At 35.0% G+C, this 20,106-nt stretch overlaps 1 protein-coding gene across 1 annotated transcript; it reads left to right on the top strand.

Moving 5' to 3' along the window:
* The first annotated feature begins 5,062 nt into the window (after window positions 1-5,062).
* Window positions 5,063-19,490, top strand: LOC141480328 (uncharacterized). The gene is made up of 3 exons (XM_074170235.1): window positions 5,063-7,538; window positions 7,672-7,808; window positions 7,885-19,490. The coding sequence occupies exons 1-3, from the start codon at window positions 7,319-7,321 to the stop codon at window positions 8,080-8,082; spliced, it is 555 nt and encodes a 184-aa protein (XP_074026336.1). The 5' UTR covers window positions 5,063-7,318; the 3' UTR covers window positions 8,083-19,490.
* Window positions 19,491-20,106: the final 616 nt, after the last annotated feature.

Genomic DNA, 20,106 nt, shown 5'->3' with positions numbered 1-20,106 from the left:
CTCTCTGTACTTGAAATAGCATTCCAGGGTCGTTTCGTATGGCTTCACAATGTAATGTTATTCTATTCAACAATGCATCTCTTGTGTGAATAGGTGTAGCGTAAACAAGCCTTTTTAGATGCCCCCACAGAAAGAAATCCAATGGATTTGAATCCGGAGACCGCGATGGCCATGAATATGGCCCACCTCTACCAATCCATCTATTGTGGAAAATATGGTTCAGATGGTCACGCACAATCAAACTAAAATGAGGAAGAGCGCCATCATGCATAAACCACATATCTCTTCGGGTTTGCAATGGAACATGTTCCAAAAGTCCATTCAAAATCGTTATGAATGAAGTCCAAATAACGTTCTACATTCAATCGGTCCTGTAGAACGAATGGTCCTATAAGATGGTTTCCTATGATACCAGCCCAAACATTCACATTGAATTTCCGTTGGTGTTTGGTTTGCAATATCCCATAGGGATTTTCTTCGGCCCATATATGGAGATTATGAGAGTTGATAACTCCATCTCTACTGAAACCTGCTTCATCAGTGAATAAAACTCGATTAATAAAAGTCATATCCTCTCTTTGCCTATCCATGAACCAAATGGCATATTCCAGTCGTGCTGGAAAATCTTGAGGTGTCATGGCATGTACCTTCTGGATGTGAAATGGGTGGAGCAGTTGTTCCCTAATTATTCTATGAATAGTGGACTTGGATGTATGGAACTGTTCTGATAGATTTCTGATGCTCATTGAAGGATCATCAGCGACGGCTTCCAAAATATTTTCCTCCAATACAACGGTACGTACAGTCCTAGGAGCGCCCTCACCACCTCGTTTTGGCAAAACTGTACCTACAATAATATCGAAATAAAACAACGTGCTCAAATTAATTATCAATTATTACATACCTGTCTCCCTCAAGCTGCTCGAATGTTTCTCTTGACGGTACCGTTCGATTGGGAAAATGCTCGGAATACAGACGACGAGCTTCTGCAGCATTACAAAATGCTCGTCCATAAAATACATGCATATCTGCATATTCATTGAATGTAAACTGTTCGGCCATATCAAAAAAATTCAAAATATCCTATAGAATATTGACAATACAATGATAGTCATATGACAACGCACCACTCAACAAAACAAAATCGCATTCCAGTTTCTCATTTTTTATCAAAACTTTCTAAAAGGTTTTTTTGTCAACATCTGTGAAAGAAATGGAACATAATTATTCCTTGGATATTTTTCACCTGATCATGTGCAGCCGTTTATGTAGTTCATTCGTTTGCTTTTTATTAGTATAGTAAATATTTTTTCCGATGTGCGTTTTTTCAGCTAAATTTAGATTCGTGTTAAAGAATTTCTCCCATAAAATTATAATTATCAGTGAAACTCCTCAACAGTTTAGTTGTGAAGAAGAATTTGAAACATTCGAATGTTGAGTTTCATGAGATTCAGATAACTGATCAACACGAAACGTGATTATTCCACACGTATTATGTACAAACAAAATATGGAATGAATTCGATATATTTATAGTAGAGTAGCTTGTTAGTTTAAAAACACCACGAATCTACAGAACTTGATATTTCTTTTGAAAAAATATCTGCTATCACAATTGTGACTTAAACTTCCATATAGGTACTGTACTTTTTGTTTACGACTTCCTTTTAGCATACTTTGTATTATTCCTGTTATAAATGTTGTTGAATTAACGTTATCATTATTATTTCTGCTTTGATAATTATTCATTTCAAATAATGGTGGACGAGCGGGTTTGATGTCGTCGAGTAGAACTACATTTTTATCAAGACTCGTTGCTCCGATCGACTTTCCACACGAGTACTTTTATTCACAAAATTGTCCGTTCCTGACTTTGTAGCAAAACAACTGACTCCTGCATGAAAGCTCATCGACGGAATTCATTTGTTTAGTCAATTACCAAAATTTGGATGATTTTGAATATTCACTTGAAAAGTTATCAAAGAAAAACATTTTTCATTTTGTAACTTCGAGGGCCCGTAACTTGGTTACGAAGACTTTTAGGAAAAAAAGTTATATGAAGTACTGGTGATATTTTGACCCCATCTATACATTCCCGAGAGGAAAAGAGGAAGTCCAGGGACACCCTGTATATAAAGGTATTATGGCAAGTGGCGAGAAATGAAATATTTAAAAAAAAAGCGACGAATCATTCACTGTCTACTTGCGTGGCTTGATATATCCTGAAGTGTCAAACTCAAGGTTGAAACCCCTGACTTCACTGAATTCAGGGGAAAAAAACAAAGTCCTTCTTCTATAATTTTCCCACTATTGAGTGAACAACTCTCATTCAGATTCGGCTAACGGATGTTCCAAATGAAAGAAAAATGCAGCTTCCGCACTGCCCCATAAAATCCTAGGAAGAATTCAAAGAATTAGAATTTCTCCCATTTGAATAAAACCAAATGCATTTAGATACAAAAAAAAAAGAAAACTTCCACTGGCCGTTAAAAATAATCGCTGCATGAATATTTTTTTTCCAATACACCATTACAAAATAATATAAACATAATGAATTGTTTTTTTTTCCACCAGGACAACAGAAGTGCTGATTCAATTCTTTTAAAAAAAATTCGATGTTCCTTTCATTTTTATTTTACGAAATTCTGTGCTTTCCATGAAATCTGGCAACCTCGCAGTGAAATATTTAACGAAACTACTCATTTAAGTAATTTCAACGTAACTAAACTCAATAATGAAAATAAAGCTGAATAATCATTTGTTAAAAAAAACGACACATTTCAGCTTACCGGTATAAGCTGAAAAACTGAGGAAAGAAAACATTAATTGTCGCCAATATTGTTCACCTTCCTTCCCTAGATTCTAAAATAAATATTCTCGGATGAAGTTCCATGTAAAAAAAAATAAACTATTCAATTAAATCACCGGTCGAATGTTTTCCCTGAACGGTAAATATGATGAGAATTTAAAAAACCTAATACATATTTCGCAAGTGATTTCGATCGGAAGGTCAGGACAAAATCTATGCCAATAACGAATGAAACAAAAAGCAATTAAAAAAACATTCGGAGGACTGCAGAAAGCGTGAAATTAATTATTTACAAATCAACTTCATAGTTACCATTTCTGATAAATAAAATTCACCTTTTTATGGAAAATAATTTCCTCCGAAATTAATTAGCAACCTCTTCCTAGCTAAAAAAAATTCTAAATAAATATTAATTGAAATTTCAACCCACTAACCGAATTTATTTTGAAATTACGAATAACCCGAATGAATTGTTTCCGATTCATTAAAAAAAATATATAACCTTTGTGATTATTCTCACATGTAAAAATCAAGAAAATAAATTTACCACAAGCTCGTGAAAGTCAAACAAGTATACGTTTATTATGATATATACAGGAGGAAGAACCATAATGAAACCTACCTTCAAGTTTCGGAAGGGTTTTCCAAAAATCCCAATCGGAATTTTATTTCACAATATTTTGGACAATGTCTTCAATTTTTCCAGTAAATTATCAACCGATTGTATGGTGAACACCAACTGAAGAAAGTTATGAAACGATAACAGGTCCTATAAGAGGAAGGAAAAGTACATAAGTTGAAGTTCCAAAATGGCGATGCTGAAAAGTCGGGAAAAATTTGGTGCCACTTACGTGAAGTTCTTTTATCCTCCAAAGAGAGTGAAAGGCCAATTTACATCAAATGCTATACCCAAGCAAGCAAAACTAGGCACTGTTTTCACTAAGTGAAGACCCTCGGAAATAATTCTCAAAGAGATGTTTCTATAAACAAATTTTCCAGGCGGGTCTTCTTCGAACATTCACAAAGCAACCTCAAAAATGGAATCCGTAGGATCATCATATTGAAACGGAATAATATGAATTCCAGTGCATGACCATACGTCATGGACAGGTGTTCATGGTACATGGGGCACCAGACTTCCAGTTTTCGAGACGTTGCTGATAAATTTGATGTGACAATAAGTTCTATACATAAAATTATTCATCGAATCACTATGTTTCTGAGTAATCTCTTCCCAGAAATAATAAAATGGCCAAACGAAAATGGAAAAAAAATTATTAAAGATCACCTCTACCCAAATGGATTTCCAAATGTAATTGGAGTCATTGATATCACTCACATTGAAGTGGATAAACCAGAAAATGACCAAGACTCCTACATCAATAGGAACAAGGCAAACTGCCGGTTACTTAGGTGAAAGGTTTGAAATGAGTCCGTATTTCAATAGTCAAGTGGGCCAATATTGGAACATACTAGCTATGCATCAAGTATGATGAAACTATTGGTATTTGGAATTTTCTTCATGGAAACTTTAATTTCAGGTTCCCATTCATTCATGGTACATGGGCCACCAGACTTTCAGTTTTCGAGACGTTGCTGATAAATTTGATGTGACAATAAGTTCTATACATAAAATTATTTATCGAATCACTATGTTTCTGAGTAATCTCTTCCCAGAAATAATAAAATGGCCAAACGAAAATAAAAAAAAAATCAGTAAAGAGCACTTCTCCGCAAATGGATTACCAAATGTAATTGGAGCCATTGATGCCACTTACATTGAATTGGATAAACCAGAAAATTAACCAGACTCCTACATCAATAGGAAAGGATACTATTCTATCCCGGTAGGTTCATATTATTTTTTATATGAAAAACTTTATACTAAAATAGTACCAACTGATGGATAATAATTGTCTCCCTTCAGATGCGAGCTGTTTGTGATCATAGAAGGAAAATAATAGATGCTTTCATTCGATACCCTGGTAGCAGAGTATTCAGAAACTCTCCATTGAAAACCAGCCTAGAAGAGAAATATGGCAGACATCTTTTGGGAGATAGTGGTTATCGTCCGCTTCCTAATTCATTAACCCCTTATTGAGATAGGGGCAACTCAATTAGACGACAGCAAAATTATAATTTAAAGTTATCAAAAAATCGATATGTCATAAAACATTGTTTTGTTTTATTAAAACAGATATTTCGAAAGATGTATCATATATAAATGAGAAAAATTAGGATAATTTGTCATTTCATGACAGGAGTGTTCACTCCTCTTTCCTTCTTAGTTTAGTTCAATTTTTTCTTCCCTTTTAGGTTAAGCATTCAATCATTATATCGTTACTTATTCTCAAAAACCATTACTCGGTCATTCAACAGAAATATTTGAGATTCTCTGTCAAATTATTTGTCCCTCACTTTTTGCTCCCGCTGTATCATAATTTCTGGCCAGCCGCCAGTTGGTATGTCAGTTCTCACCGAGAAGCTCACGCTGGCTATAGCAACTCCAAGTCGTATCGCAATCTCGAAAAACCCGAGAAACGTGACCCGGAAAAGTGCATTCCTTTTCGATAAGTCCATACCCAGAATACGTGTGAAAGAGCGGTGGAAACCACCGAAGCCAGAGTTGACTTTACTTTCTTCGGCTGGCGGAACCCTAACTCTCTCAAACATCAACAGCATGTGTAGTCCATAACATGGCATCAGATGGCGACTTAATTGTGGACAATGATGCAGTGGAAGTGGATGAACGTAAGTAATGAGCAGGTTGCTTCAGATGATGAACAACCAGAATATGATGATGTAGAAGACACAACCAATCTGTCTTGAAATATGCAAATAGGTAGAACAATTATGGTTGTGAATTCATGAATAAAAGAACTAATGAACGCAATATCTTCCACGAAAATAAAATTATTGAAATTATATCACAATTTTTTGGTAAAAAATCAACAATTTATCTCTTTTTAGGACCTTCACCCATCTGTTTAATGGATGAAAAGTATTATTATTCCACGAACATAAACTGAATAATAAATACTAAAATCAAATCACAATTCTTTGGTCAAAAATTCCAGAAAGTGGATTTATGAAGTTAGGTAGAGTCTCTTTTCAAGATCTCATTTCTTTCTCTTAACAGATCATTTCCTTCCTTTCTTTCTGCTTTTGAACTTCTAACTTCTGTTTTTCAACTTCTATTCTCTCTTTATGATATTCTTTCCTATCTCTTCTTAATTGCTCTAAGGTGACATTTTTAGTTGCTGTGAGATCTCTTCTTTTCAAGGATGAACCTTTTCCCTGAGTCTGAAATATAGCTGAATTTGTTGAGGTAGATTGAATGGGTTCTTTATTGGCTGGCTCTACTCCTACATGTTGAATGGTATCTGTTGACAACAGAACATCGGGCTTAACAATTTTTTTCCTCTAAATATATTGTCCATCTCCTCCTGATACTCAAAATATTTTTTGCCTCTTCCTGTTTTTTTCTGGTTACCAACAAATTTTTTTGTATGACTGTTCAACAACTCCACCTATTTTCCACATGACTTGAACTGTAATTAGTCTTAAGAATCTCATTAATTTCTGCAGTTATAACTTCCCATAGTCTTTTTAAATGTTTGATTTGAAAAGTCCCAACCTTTGGACAATATTTTTTACACAGATCTTACATCACTTTTCTCTGGTTGCTAGTCCAATCAGCAACAAATTCGTGTTTAGGTATTTCTTGTAGTCTGCGATGGGTGTAATGATGAAAGTTGTGTTAACCAAAGGAATACTCTTGGGAATACTCAATTTTGCTGAAGCAGCAAATTAATTATTGCGGTGACGTACTTACCACCCAGTTCCATGTTGATTAGTGAATAGAATAGAGATATAAAATACTGAACCTTTTTTTACTCCCTAGAAATACACTTGATTAAAATTATTTTTAAAGGTTATGTTGAAATTCTATGCTAAACTTCATTTGAACCATCAGTTGTTCCAATCAGAAATTTCAAATTGATCAGACACCAGTATTTAACAGACATGCGCGTTGACAACAATTTACAAACTGCTGGAAACCTGTTGGTGACTCAAGGTTGAAACGAACCTAATATATTATCCATAGCTCTTTGAAAGGTGGCGGGGGCGTTTTTTAATCCAAATGGCATTCTCGTGAATTCATAATGTCCATTTTTAACATTGAATGCAGTTTTCTCTATTGAATTTTGATACACTTCTATCTGATGGAATCCAGAAGCCAAGTCTAGTGTGGAGAAATATTGACTTCGGCCAAGTTTATCAAGAATGTCCGTTACATTGGGAATGGGGTATCTGTCTATTAGGCATTCCAACGATGTGTCAAATAAATCCAAAATGGCGCTTGTAGGGCAAACACGGATTGTTTACGTTTAAACATTCATGATATATATTTAATTTATTCTTTTAATCAGTGCCAGAATTTGTGGAGTGTAGTGATTTTTCGCAGCAGTAATGATTATAATAGTGTTTACAAGGTATTTTCAATATAATGCCTATAACTTGCATTGTAGTGGGTTGTGGAAGTCGTGGAATGCGAGACCGAGTGAGTTTTTACAGTGTTCCCAATATCACGGATTCTCCGCACTATCCTCATATAAATGAGTTGTCAAGAAAGCGACGAGAAATGTGGTTAGCTGCCATAAAAAGGCAAGATCTAACGGAGTCCATTCTAAGAAATCAGAGAGTTTGTAGCAGACATTTCATACAAGGTATTCTTTACTCTCGTCCTTTTAAATGGAGTAGCCTCACTGTATTAGGTGGCAAAATGATATATAGCAAATATGAAGTACATCGAGCAATGTATCATTCAGGCAAGTTAGATCAGTATGTTTTATTTTTCAGGAAAACCAAGAGCTTTAGATGATGAGGATAACCCCGATTGGGTTCCCTCCCAAAACATGGGCCATATCTCTCAAGCCTTTACCAAAAGGAAACATGACATGGACAGAAAACAGAGAGTCGATAAAAGACAAAAACTGGTAAGATAATAATTGAAAATATTAATGATGGTAAAAATGTTGTGATATCAAATTTTAAAACCTAAACTTTTTCCAGATACACAAACACGACTCTGCAAATCCTGTTATGGAGAAGGAGCCAAATGATGAGGACCCCACCGATGGTTGCGATGGTTTAGCCTCGCAAACAGATTTGACAATGGAAGCACTTGATATAAAATTCGAACAGTTGCAGTTTGCCTCTGAAAAAATTGAAAATTTGAAGTGCAAGATTGAACATTCTCCTCTTGGCTAATAGATTGTATTAGTGATACTGTAAAATGGACCTAGTACACAGGATTTGAGTATGACATTTTCAACCAAATCATATTTGTGGAAGTGAAATCATTTGTTCCCACTACATCAACAACGTTTCTCAGCCCTTTCAATCGATTGTTACTTAGTCTTGTAAAGTTGCGACTGAACCTACAGTTTCACGATTTAGCTTACCGTTTTGGAATTGCTCCAACAACAGCATCAACATACTTTCACAGTATTATACATATTCTGTATCAAAGACTAAAATCATTAATAATTTGGCCTACCCGTTCAGTAAACCGTAAAAATATTCCATCATGTTTTACAGAGGCATTTCAGGATAAGACCACTATTATTGTTGACTGTTTTGAAATTTTTATAGAGAAACCTAATAAGTATCTTACTCAGCAACAGTGCTGGTCAAATTAATAAACATCATACTACAGTAAAATTTTTAATTGGCATTACCCCTCAAGGAACTATTAGTTATATAAGTGAGGCTTGGGGTGGACAAACTTCAGACAGACAAATGGTGGAGATGAGTGATTTTTGCAGTCATATTAAAAACCTGGTAATATTATTTTAGCTGATAGAGGATTTTTGATTTCTGAAAGTTTGGGTATTCTGGGGCGAAACTAGTAATTCCAGCTTTCACTGAAGGGCAAAGTCAACTACATCCAATTCAAATTGAAGAAACACGCAATATAGCTCATGTCAGAATTCACATTGAAAGAATTATTGGACTGGTGAAAAATAAATTCAGAATATTCAAAGGACCTATTCCAATAAGCATGGTGAAAAAAGGGGAGGATGGCACTAATATCTTGGATGAAATTGTGACAGTCTGTAGTGCATTACTCAATTTATCTCCACCAATTATTCCACTTTGAAAAAACGCGAAGGCATACTTCTGATGGCAGTGTTGGGCACAATTAAATTGTTCGAACAATTAACAATTAAATTTTCATTTTTAATGGTAACTGAATTAAATAAGTTAACTGTTGTTGTGGGCTTGTATAAATGATTACAACTAATCAATTGTTAATCTTCCTTACAATTAAAAATTAATTAATTGTAATCATTTATACAAACCTACAATTACAATTGTTGTTGAAAACATTATAAAAAAGTTGTAATGTACAATTGTCAAACAACTAAACATAGACTGGTTTACTTGCAAAATGCACATTGATATTATATTTTTGATATTAATCAATATTTGTGTTCCATTTATTATCAGAAAATATTTAAATGATAATATATTTAAATGATAATATACGAAAACAAAAATAGTAGAAACCAGGTAGTATGTTTTGGGGTATACAAATGTGTGTTACAAAGGAATTATTTAAATAAAAATATTTTGAGAAGTACCAGTTGTTATCTGAACGTTTTTTAAGCGGTGTATGAAATAGGGACGCAGATTCACCACTGAGATTTGTTTTGATCTCAAACTTTGCGTAAAAGTACGAATAAAAAAATCAATTGCAAAATGAATAAGTTGACTCACCTTGTTTGATGTAGTATGGCAGAAGGATGTATGGTAGGAGTGGAAGTTCCTTATTAGACAAGGAAAAATCGCACATGTAACTTTGTGGGTTCGCACCACGACGTAATGGTATTGCAGTTTTTACACCCGATCACGACGACGAAAGTTTTTCGTCTCTCTGCCCTCTCCTTGAATATATTTCGGAACGACAAATTCGAGGAAAACAAAAAAAGAGGACAGGATCGGCATGAGTAGATTTGAATAGTAGGAATAAGTAGTAGGATTTCATCAAAGTAAGGTTCTTGAAAAACAACAATTTAAATTATTTGCCCGCATAAATTGTAAATGCACCCTAAACCATATTTACAAGTGTGAAACAAAAATAATGAAAGAAAAAAAAAAAAAAAGAAATACAAATTTAATGTTTGGTAATGAACCATTTCCCACCCCCCTGAAAATACTTAGCGTATTTTCAGAAGTAGTCATCGTAATCAGGAAGAGGATATAATTTAACTAAAGGTCTTTTAATAAGACCTTTTGTAGTTTTTACAATAGCAACACGAGGGACCCCGTCAGTACCTAAAGTTAATTCAGTTACTCGGCCCATTAGCCAATCTAAAGGATTAGCATTATCATTTTTAATAGCAACCATGGTTCCTGGAGTAATAGTTTCAAGTGGTTTAGTCCATTTATATCTTTGTTGTAGAGTATGTAAGTATTCAAGGCGCCATCGTTTCCAGAAGTCACGATGAAGTCTTTGTAATAATTGCCATCTATTTAAACGATTGATCGTCAAATGAGATACATCAGGATCCGGTAAAGCTGAAAGAGGCTCTAATGTAAGAAAATGAGCAGGTCATTAGGGTCTGTACTAATAGAACACAATGGTCTGGAATTCATCACTGACTCTATCTGAATGATTACGGTGTTGAATTCCTCATATGTGAGAATTTGATTGCCAACGATACGTTTGAGATGAGTTTTGAAAGATTTGATGTTAGCCTCCCAAATTCCGCCCATATGAGGAGAATAAGGGGGATTGAAATGCCATGAGATGGACTCAGATCTAGCGGATTTTGCAAATATCTGACGTAAATATGACTCACTTCCTATAAAATTAGAACCACAATCTGAGTATATGTTCAAGCAGGTGCCTCTTCGGGCAATAAACCTACGTAAAGCAGCCAGAAAGGCCTCGGAGGACATATCTGATACAAGTTCAAGATGAACAGCTTTAGTCGCACAACAAATGAATAAACAGACATAGGATTTTAGTATTTTGGCTCCTCGCAAACGAGAGGCTCTTATAGAAAAGGGACCACAGAAATCAATTCCAACATTGGAAAATGTCTTGGCTTGACAAATTCTGAATTTGGGCAAATTACCCATTGGAGGCTGTAAAGGTTTGGGTTGAGTTTTCCAACAAATGTAACATTTACTCAGTACCTTTCGAATAACCTTTTTTGCAGAAATTATCCAAAAATTTTGTGACAAGAAAAAATGAGTGGATTGTATGCCACAATGTAAATAATTAATATGAACCTCATTTATTAGCAAGTTGGTGAATTTAGAATTATTTGGCAGAAGAAAGGGGTATTTTTTATCATAGGAAGCGGCGGAATGAGAAATCCTTCCACCCACACGTAGCAAGCCTTTATCGTCAATAAACGGACTCAATGACCTAATAGATTTGCAAAGTGGGACACCATTCCTTATTGAACCTATCTCTTTAACAAAGCATATAGACTGAATATGTCGAATTAAGCAAACAACCGCATGGTATAGCTTAAGAGAGGTGAGGTAATCAGTGTTTCGAGATTTGTAATTCTTGAAATTATGAATAGCTCGCAAAACGAGTGCAGTTACTCTTTTAATTTTAAAAAATGAGTTGAATTTCTCTATAAGATTATCAATGAAATGTTTCTCCACGATAATATTCAAAACAATGTTTCGTTTCTCCTTATTAATATCTGCCGATTTCACGGATACAAATTTATCCAAAGGCCAAGTGTGAATGGGATTTTCCAGAAAGGGGGGCCCATTCCACCATAAAGTATTATTAATCATTTCACTTGGAAATATACCACGTGAACCACCATCAGCGGGGTTCAATTCCGAAGAAATGTGGTACCATAAACTAGGTGCAAGTCGCTCCTGGATAAAAGATACCCGATTGCTTACAAATGTTTGCCAACAATGGGGTGAACCTTTGATCCACTGAAGAGCAACCGAGCTATCGGTAAAGGCAAAAATATTTTCAAAACGAATCTTGTCTTTGAAAGTATCTAGAAGAAACTCCATTAGTTTTGCTAAAAGAACTGCGGCACAAAGTTCCAATCGAGGTATTGTGACCGGTTTTAAAGGTGCAACCTTGGACTTTGAACACACGAGATAAGTTTTAGCTTCAGAATTGGTAAAAGTTGTTCTAACGTAAATGACTCCACAGTATCCCTTAAGAGATGAGTCACAAAATCCGACTAATTCGTATGCTTTCCCACCAAATGTAATAATTTGTCTTGGTATTTTGATTTCCCGGAGTTTAGGTAGTTCGGACTTAAACATTTCCCACTTGTTCGATACATCAATAGGGGGTCGATCATCCCAACCGAGACCCATCGACCAAAGACGTTGTATAATCAATTTCGCAAAGAATGTTACTGGAGTCAAAAAACCCAGGGGATCAAATATACGGGCTAGTTCGGATAAAATGTTACGCTTTGTACATATTTTATCTTGATCAGCTGTAATAGAATAAAAAAATAAGTCTTTGATGGGATTCCAACGTAATCCTAAAATTTTGGTTATATTATTTTCCAAACCCAAACAAACATCTATATTTTGTTTATATGACTCAGGTAAATCATGTAATAGTTCTGGAGAATTACTAGCCCATTTACGAGCTTCGAAACCCCCTTTACGCAACAATTCAATTATTTCATTTTTCATCGTACTGCAGATTTTTAATGAATTATGACCATCCAGAATATCATCAATATATATATTGAATGCTTTAAAACTTCTGAAGCCAGAGGATATTCTAAATAGTCATTGGCAAGCTGATGTAGGGTACGTATTGCCAAGTACGGTGAAGAAGCAACTCCAAATGTAACGGTATTGAGTTGGTAATCTGCAATAGGCTCAGAAGGTGAAAATCGCCACAGTATTCTCTGAAATTTACGATGTTCTTCTGCTAACCAAATCATTCGGTACATTTTTTCGATATCACATGTGAATACATACAAATGTAACCGAAAACGTAGAAGTAATTTGACCAAGTCATTTTGTAACTTTGGACCCACATATAAAGTATCATTTAACGATGGTTTATTCGCGGAATGACTAGATGCATCGAAAACAACTCTAAGAGGAGTGGTCGAAGATTCATGTTTTATGACAGCGTGATGAGGGATGTAAAAATAATCAGTCAATTCAGTTACCGGAGGAGGTGGTACTTTGATGAGATGACCTTTTTGTAAATAATCACTCAAAACATTTGAATACGAAAGACATAATTTTTTATCCTGAGATAGACGTTTTTCCAAAGAAAGAAAACGCCGTAAAGCAATCTCTCGGGTATTTCCAAAATCCAGATTTGTTGATTTGAAGGGCAGGGAAACTACATACTTGCCGTCAGGGTAGCGAGTAGTAGTTTTGATAAAATAATTTTCACAAAATCTATCTTCAGACGAAATGACCTTAATATCGGGAACCTCCTCTAAAGTCCAAAATTTCTGTAATATATTGTCCAATGTTGGATTTGATACTTTAGTAAAAAATAAATTAACTTTGATAGTATCACATTTAGCAGATATTTGAGGTACTTTACCCATAACAATCCATCCAAAAACTGTATTCAGATAAACCGGTTTATTTTCCCCCAATGAAACTTTTCCTTCTTTCAAAATATAAGGAAAAATGTCATTACCTAATAATAAATCTATCCTAGATTTTTTATTGAAATCAGGATCAGCTAATTTAAGATGATCTGTGAATGGCATCTCATATTTTGAAAATGAAGTCGAAGGAAGTTCATCACCAATTTTGTCTATAATTATAAATTCCAAAGTACAACAATACTCAGGTTGCGTCAATGATGAAATGGTACAACTGACCCCCGACTGAGAAGATGAATACATTTCTCCCAACCCCTGTAATGACATGGATATTTTAGACTTTTTTAAACCCAATTTATTGGTTAAAGATCTACTAATAAATGAAGATTGCGCTCCACAATCAAGCACGGCACGAACAGTTAGCCACTGATCGAAATTATCTTTAATTTTGAGCATCGCTGTAGATAATAGTACCTCATAATTAGAGTTGAGTAACATCCCAACTCGAGAAAGTTGAGGAATTTCCTCATTGTTTGCACGAGAACCTGACGGATCAGGAGAATTCGAATTCTGATTCAAATCTGTATTTAATTTTTTTTCAAAATGCAATGAGGTGTGATGTGATTTTTTACAAACTTCACATCGTCCAGTAGAGGAACACTGCAAGGTGTTGTGAGAAGTGGCCAAACAATTTATGCATGCTTTATTTTGTTTAGCGATATCAAATCTCTGTTTAGGACCTTTCGATTTGAAAATTGGACAATGAAAAATAATATGATCATCTGAGCACAAAAAACACTTATACTGTTTGTGAGATTGAACAAGGAAAGCTGATTTATTTTGAGCTGAATTGAAACTGTTTTTTTTGCAGGATGAACTAGAAGTAATGCATTTATTATTATTTTTTGGTAAATTCAACAGCTTACTAGAAGTTTCAGCTGCAGATTCCAAAGCAATACACTGTTTTTCCAAAAATGATTGAATATCATCATATTTGGGAATAGCATTCGAGGCATGTTTTTGTTCAAAACATTTCCGAGTATGTTAATCTAAACGATTTAGCAACATATACGATAAAATGAAATCCCATTTATCTGTTTCTAAACCCATAATTCTCAAAACAGAATTTTTTTTTTGAAAGTGAAAATTAAGTTTCGTAAAGAAGTTGCATCTTCAGTACGCAAAGCTTGACAGGCTTCTATTCTACTCCAGTGAGTAAAAGCTTGTTCCCGTTTATTGTTGTATCGTTCTAGGAGAAGATTATAAGCTGATTGATAATTAGCCGATGTAACTGGAATGTCGTCAATCAATTCCAGTGCCGCACCACTCAAAACAGATATCAAGTAATTGAATTTTTCTACGTTAGAAATTGAACGATTGACATGAACAGAGGACATAAACATTTGATGAAACGCAGGAAATTCTGTCATGTCACCGGAAAATGTTTTCAACTTCAATTTTGGCAAACAACAAACGTCATTAGAATGCATCAGAGTACTATTTGAGGCAGAAGGAAGCGTTGTCTCAGATTGTTCTTCGGTAGGGAGTTCAAACAATTCAAAATAAATAGTTTCCACCTCATCACATCTCCTAGTGAAATCGTCGAATATTTTATTTTCCGTAATCAACTCATCCGCTTCATTGGCAATCAAAGTAATAAGCATATTATGATGTTTCTCAAAATCTTTGGTTACCTTTTTTAACTTCCGAAAGCTGACTTTGAACTTATTTTTATGTTCCTCGTCATCAACATTTTTTGACGATTCTTCAATCAATTTAAAATGACTAAGAGCAATAGAACGCAATGCTTGTGTACGAGCAAGCTTATCATTTGAATTCATTATAGTTAAATCAAATGAATCTGATTTCAAAACAAATAATTCAATGCCGGACCTTGAAATAACAAAGATCTGAACCAAAACACCAGTACAAAAAATGCGCGAAAAAACGTCAGCCAACTCTCAGAAACGATGGTTTTCTGAACTGTGAGGTTGGAACGCAAAAAAAAAGATAAATGTTTATGAAGAAATGCAAAGTTGCAAACAATAATAAATCAAATATATCTAGCTATTTCGCGAGAAAAATTTAGGTTGCATTCCAAATTTATATTATTGCAAAGTTTGAAACTACAAATTTAAATGTTGAGAAACTACATCCGGCTCGAAGGACCATGAACGTTTTTTAAGCGGTGTATGAAATAGGGACGCAGATTCACCACTGAGATTTGTTTTGATTTCAAACTTTGCGTAAAAGTACGAATAAAAAAATCAATTGCAAAATGAATAAGTTGACTCACCTTGTTTGATGTAGTATGGCAGAAGGATGTATGGTAGGAGTGGAAGTTCCTTATTAGACAAGGAAAAATCGCACATGTAACTTTGTGGGTTCGCACCACGAGGTAATTGTATTGCAGTTTTTACACCCGATCACGACGACGAAGGTTTTTCGTCTATCTGCCCTCTCCTTGAATATATTTCGGAACGACAAATTCGAGGAAAACAAAAAAAAGAGGACAGGATCGGCATGAGTAGATTTGAATAGTAGGAATAAGTAGTAGGATTTCATCAAAGTAAGGTTCTTGAAAAACAACAATTTAAATTATTTGCCCGCATAAATTGTAAATGCACCCTAAACCATATTTACAAGTGTGAAACAAAAATAATGAAAGAAAAAAAAAAAAAGAAATAAAAATTTAATGTTTGGTAATGAACCATTATCTTATTTGAAGACTCCCAGTCATAATCCCCATGTTCTGAAAATACTCAAAAACATACAATATGATTGAGAAGGTATAACTTTCATAAATTTCAACCATGTTAGTTATTGATTTATTAAGAATTCTTTCAGAGAAATTCGGAAAAATGTATTCAAAATAAAAACAAAAGCAGCAAAAATTCCACAATATATTGTGAATTTTTGCTGCACAATCATGATGAATATTAAAATAAAAAACATACGACTGTGGTTTTAAATTAAACGCTCACTTTTAGTTTAGCCACCCGCCAAGGGTGTCGCTACTGTTTGAGGCGTCTGACGTTACCATTGTTTTGACACACTCTCCTTTTTAATTTCTCTATGGTTCTCTCCGAGCAATACGGAGTAAAGGCCATGAAGTCAAGTCAGATCTGCACATAAGGAAGTTACAAACGTCATCTTTCAACTTCGAACAGATTACATTAAAAGTGAAACCATTTAGATTATTATCGTTTTTATGACCATAATTATTGAAAAAGTTATCGCACTTCCCAATTGAGAAGTATCCTCTGAGATTGTGGATAGAAAGCCTTCGATAGCTTTCGCGGCCTAAGTTGTTGGAGTTTGAGGTGGGCTTGATACACATGTTTTCTAAAAGATTAGATAATCCTTCCGTTTTGAATAATTTCACAAAGTATTGCTAACAAAATACGAAAATCGATATGATGCAAAAAGTACTCAAATATGTCAATCACTATAGTAAGGAAAAGTCAGGAAACTCAACACTTACCCAAGAGTGCCTTCTTGGTCCTGTGATTTGTTATGTTCTTGATTGGAGATGAATGGTTGAAACCAACTGTCAGGAACAGCGATTATGCTTCAGTTCTGCCTTGTCCAACCCTACCGACTACGCAAAGTAAGTTCTCCAGTTGTGGAAAATAGGTTTTAAAAACTTTATTTATAACTTATAAGTATACAATAGGCCAATGCCTTCAACTACACAATAGAGAGAGAGTCAATTACAGGACTTCTTAACCTGAAAAGAACTAGGTAGAAGACTGGGTTTACAATACTAGTTTATATATGAATTCTTAGAGTAAACAAGAGTAGGAGATTTGAGCCGGTTCTAAGCCTCCCCCCACCACTATGACGTATTAATTGCTTTTTTATTGGTTGTTGTTTGGTGAAGTCAAGGTGATGTGACCTTGAAGGGTGTGGTGTATGGATCGTTCAGAAATGTTTTTCCGGTTCTAATCCTCCCCCCACCAATATGACGTGTTATTTGCTTTTTTTTGTTGTGCAGTGAAGTCAAGGCGTTGTGACCTTGAAGTGTCTGGTGCATGGATCGTTCAGATTTTTTTTTTCATATGAGATTTTGTGTGTGTATGTGTGTGTGTGTGTAAGAGAATGCACGGTACAGGGTTTCATCATGTGCTTGTTTGTCTATGTACAAACATACGTCTGCATACTTCGAAGATCCTCCAAGTAATGAATGCTCCATCGGTGTGAGGGCACCAAGTTAGTAGTGGAGTGACGTCACAGCAATAACCGTTCAACGGCTAGAGAGCGACATGTTCACTCCACGACGTGTGGCAGAGTAATGCGTATTCATCGGTCTGCTCTCACCTCTCTCGATGTAGTGAAGGATGTGACGTAACGCCCCAGACTCGCCATCAATGGTGACACGCAGGCGGGCGAGGACTGTGCTAACGTCTGTCCTCTCCGAGAGCGCAACGACAATTGCTTGTTCGTATCGCTCTCGAAGCAGTGAATGATGTGACGTAACGCATCACCCTACCCTCGCTATTGATGGTGACACGCAGGCGGGCGAGGACTGTGCAAACGTCTGCCCTCTCCGAGAGCGCAACGACCACTGCTTGCTCGTGCCGGCAACTGTTATCGCATCAAATTGGGAGATGGGCTTGGCTGTGACGTCAGCATCTCTAGTGGATAGCAACTAGCAATGTGAACCTTTCACGGTTTCATGGTGGGGGTGACTCGCACTGTTAAATATAAAAGAAATGCCTGGCACACTATGAAATCAGTAGACGAATATATCTGCAGCAGTTAGCAATTGGTAGAGTGTTATTCAGTTCGTAATAGAAGGAAGACGGTGAGGGTATTTGTCTGTTGGAAATTGTTTATATTTTCATATATATTATCATCATGTCCGTTTCAAAAGTAGACTTGAATAAAATTAATAATTTGATTGTACAGGAGGTTGAAATACTAGAGCAAAAGGCCTTATCATCATTGCCAATTGATGAAGTGTACATAATTAAAAATATGTCAACTTATTCTACACGATTTGGTAAATCAATTTTATTAACTTTGCAAGATGTGAGCAATGATAAATTATTTAAAACATGGCTACCAAAACGTATTTCGTTGCAATTCAGTGATGACGATATATCTTGTATCAACTCATCAGGTGGTAAATATACGATGGTGTATTTAGGACAGAGCCAACAAAGTTTTGCTGGCATGAAAACGCGATCTCTAGTTAAATTCAATATGATTGAATAATAATAGTAATAATTTATAGTGAATTTCTTTAGGTCATAGCTTACAAAGTTTTTTGGTGTGAAAACGCTAACTCTAGTCAAATTCAATATGATTGAATAATAATAGTAATTATAATGAATTTCTTATTGTTTTATTAATATTCATATATTAGATGATAATTATATGGAAATATAAACATTACTAACTTAGTTGAATACACTCACTTTGTAACTACAAGTAAAATGGGAATGTGAGTATTATATCACTGAAAAATTGGAGGTTGCTCATTGTTTTTTTTTTATTCGATTTCAGTTCTACCATTTAAAGATGTGGATGCAGTACGCAAGTCAAGATTGGGTCGATGTTGTAGATCTCAAATCATCGGTTCAACATTTGTCGTCTAAATTGAAGGTGTTGGGTGATGGAGCCGAACATGCAAGCGTTTATGATATGAGTGTATGCTATGATGAAAAACAAATTGAATTATGTCTTCGTGATGCTGAGAACTATCGGAGTGGTGCAGAAGTTTGTAACAAATTTTTGGATAATGAATTGGAACTGTGGCAATTTTGTGAGGTTATGATTGAACTGAACCTGAGAAGACTCCTGTATAGCCTCCAACCATACTTGCCAGAATGGATTATTCATCACTTTGAATTGAATGATGAAAATCGAGAGGAAATTGAAGATGGTCGCGAAAATGATGATTATGAGGAAGAAGTTATTTTAGATAGTCTGTATGTTCCTGTAAATCATAAATAATGTCAAATAAAAAACTTTGTATTATTTTCATGTTTTATTTATTTAAATCTCATGAAATACAATAGAAAATGATTACAAAACAATAAATATGATATAAAATACAATACATGATATAAGTCACTTACAAATAAAAAAAAAAGATCATAAAACAGTATATGATAGAGTGAAAAAAAGTGTCAATATCTGCTATGAACTGAACCATCCAATGCATTGTATGTTAAAACTGTATCATGCAAAATCAATGCATATACTTTAGTGTTGTCTGGAAACTTGGTCTTCCTCGTCTCAAACTCAATCTTTATATCAATAGTTGATGATTTTGTTGCATTCGGTTGATGGGAACAATCGATGACGAATAGTGGATTCTCTCTAAATTGTCCAATGTCCATCAGAGGTTCACTCATATCTTTATCATAATAACTTCGCTGGAAACTCTCAAAAGCATAATAAGCAGGAGCATCAAGTTTTTTATCGAAATTCAAATTCCAACGCTCATATGGATAAACTTCAGAATTCAAGTATACTCGAATACTATTGATATCAGCAGTTGTGAATTTTGTAATATCCTGTGTTCTATCTTCGGATGTGGTAGTACTTTGGAATGCGATGATGACAAAACGAGGAGTTTCCAATGCATTAGTTGTTTTGATGGCCCATATGTCTGAATAAGTCCCACGTAATGATGGTAGTTCATAGAGGTCCCACATACGATACGCCAACTTGATTTTGGCATTCAGAC

Source organism: Leptinotarsa decemlineata, unplaced genomic scaffold (genome assembly GCF_025532065.1).
Source record: "Leptinotarsa decemlineata unplaced genomic scaffold, Ldec_3_MD MMD2_P_RNA_scaffold_7, whole genome shotgun sequence".
Lineage (NCBI taxonomy): Eukaryota > Metazoa > Arthropoda > Insecta > Coleoptera > Chrysomelidae > Leptinotarsa > Leptinotarsa decemlineata.
This window is presented reverse-complemented; position numbering and strand designations above follow the sequence as displayed.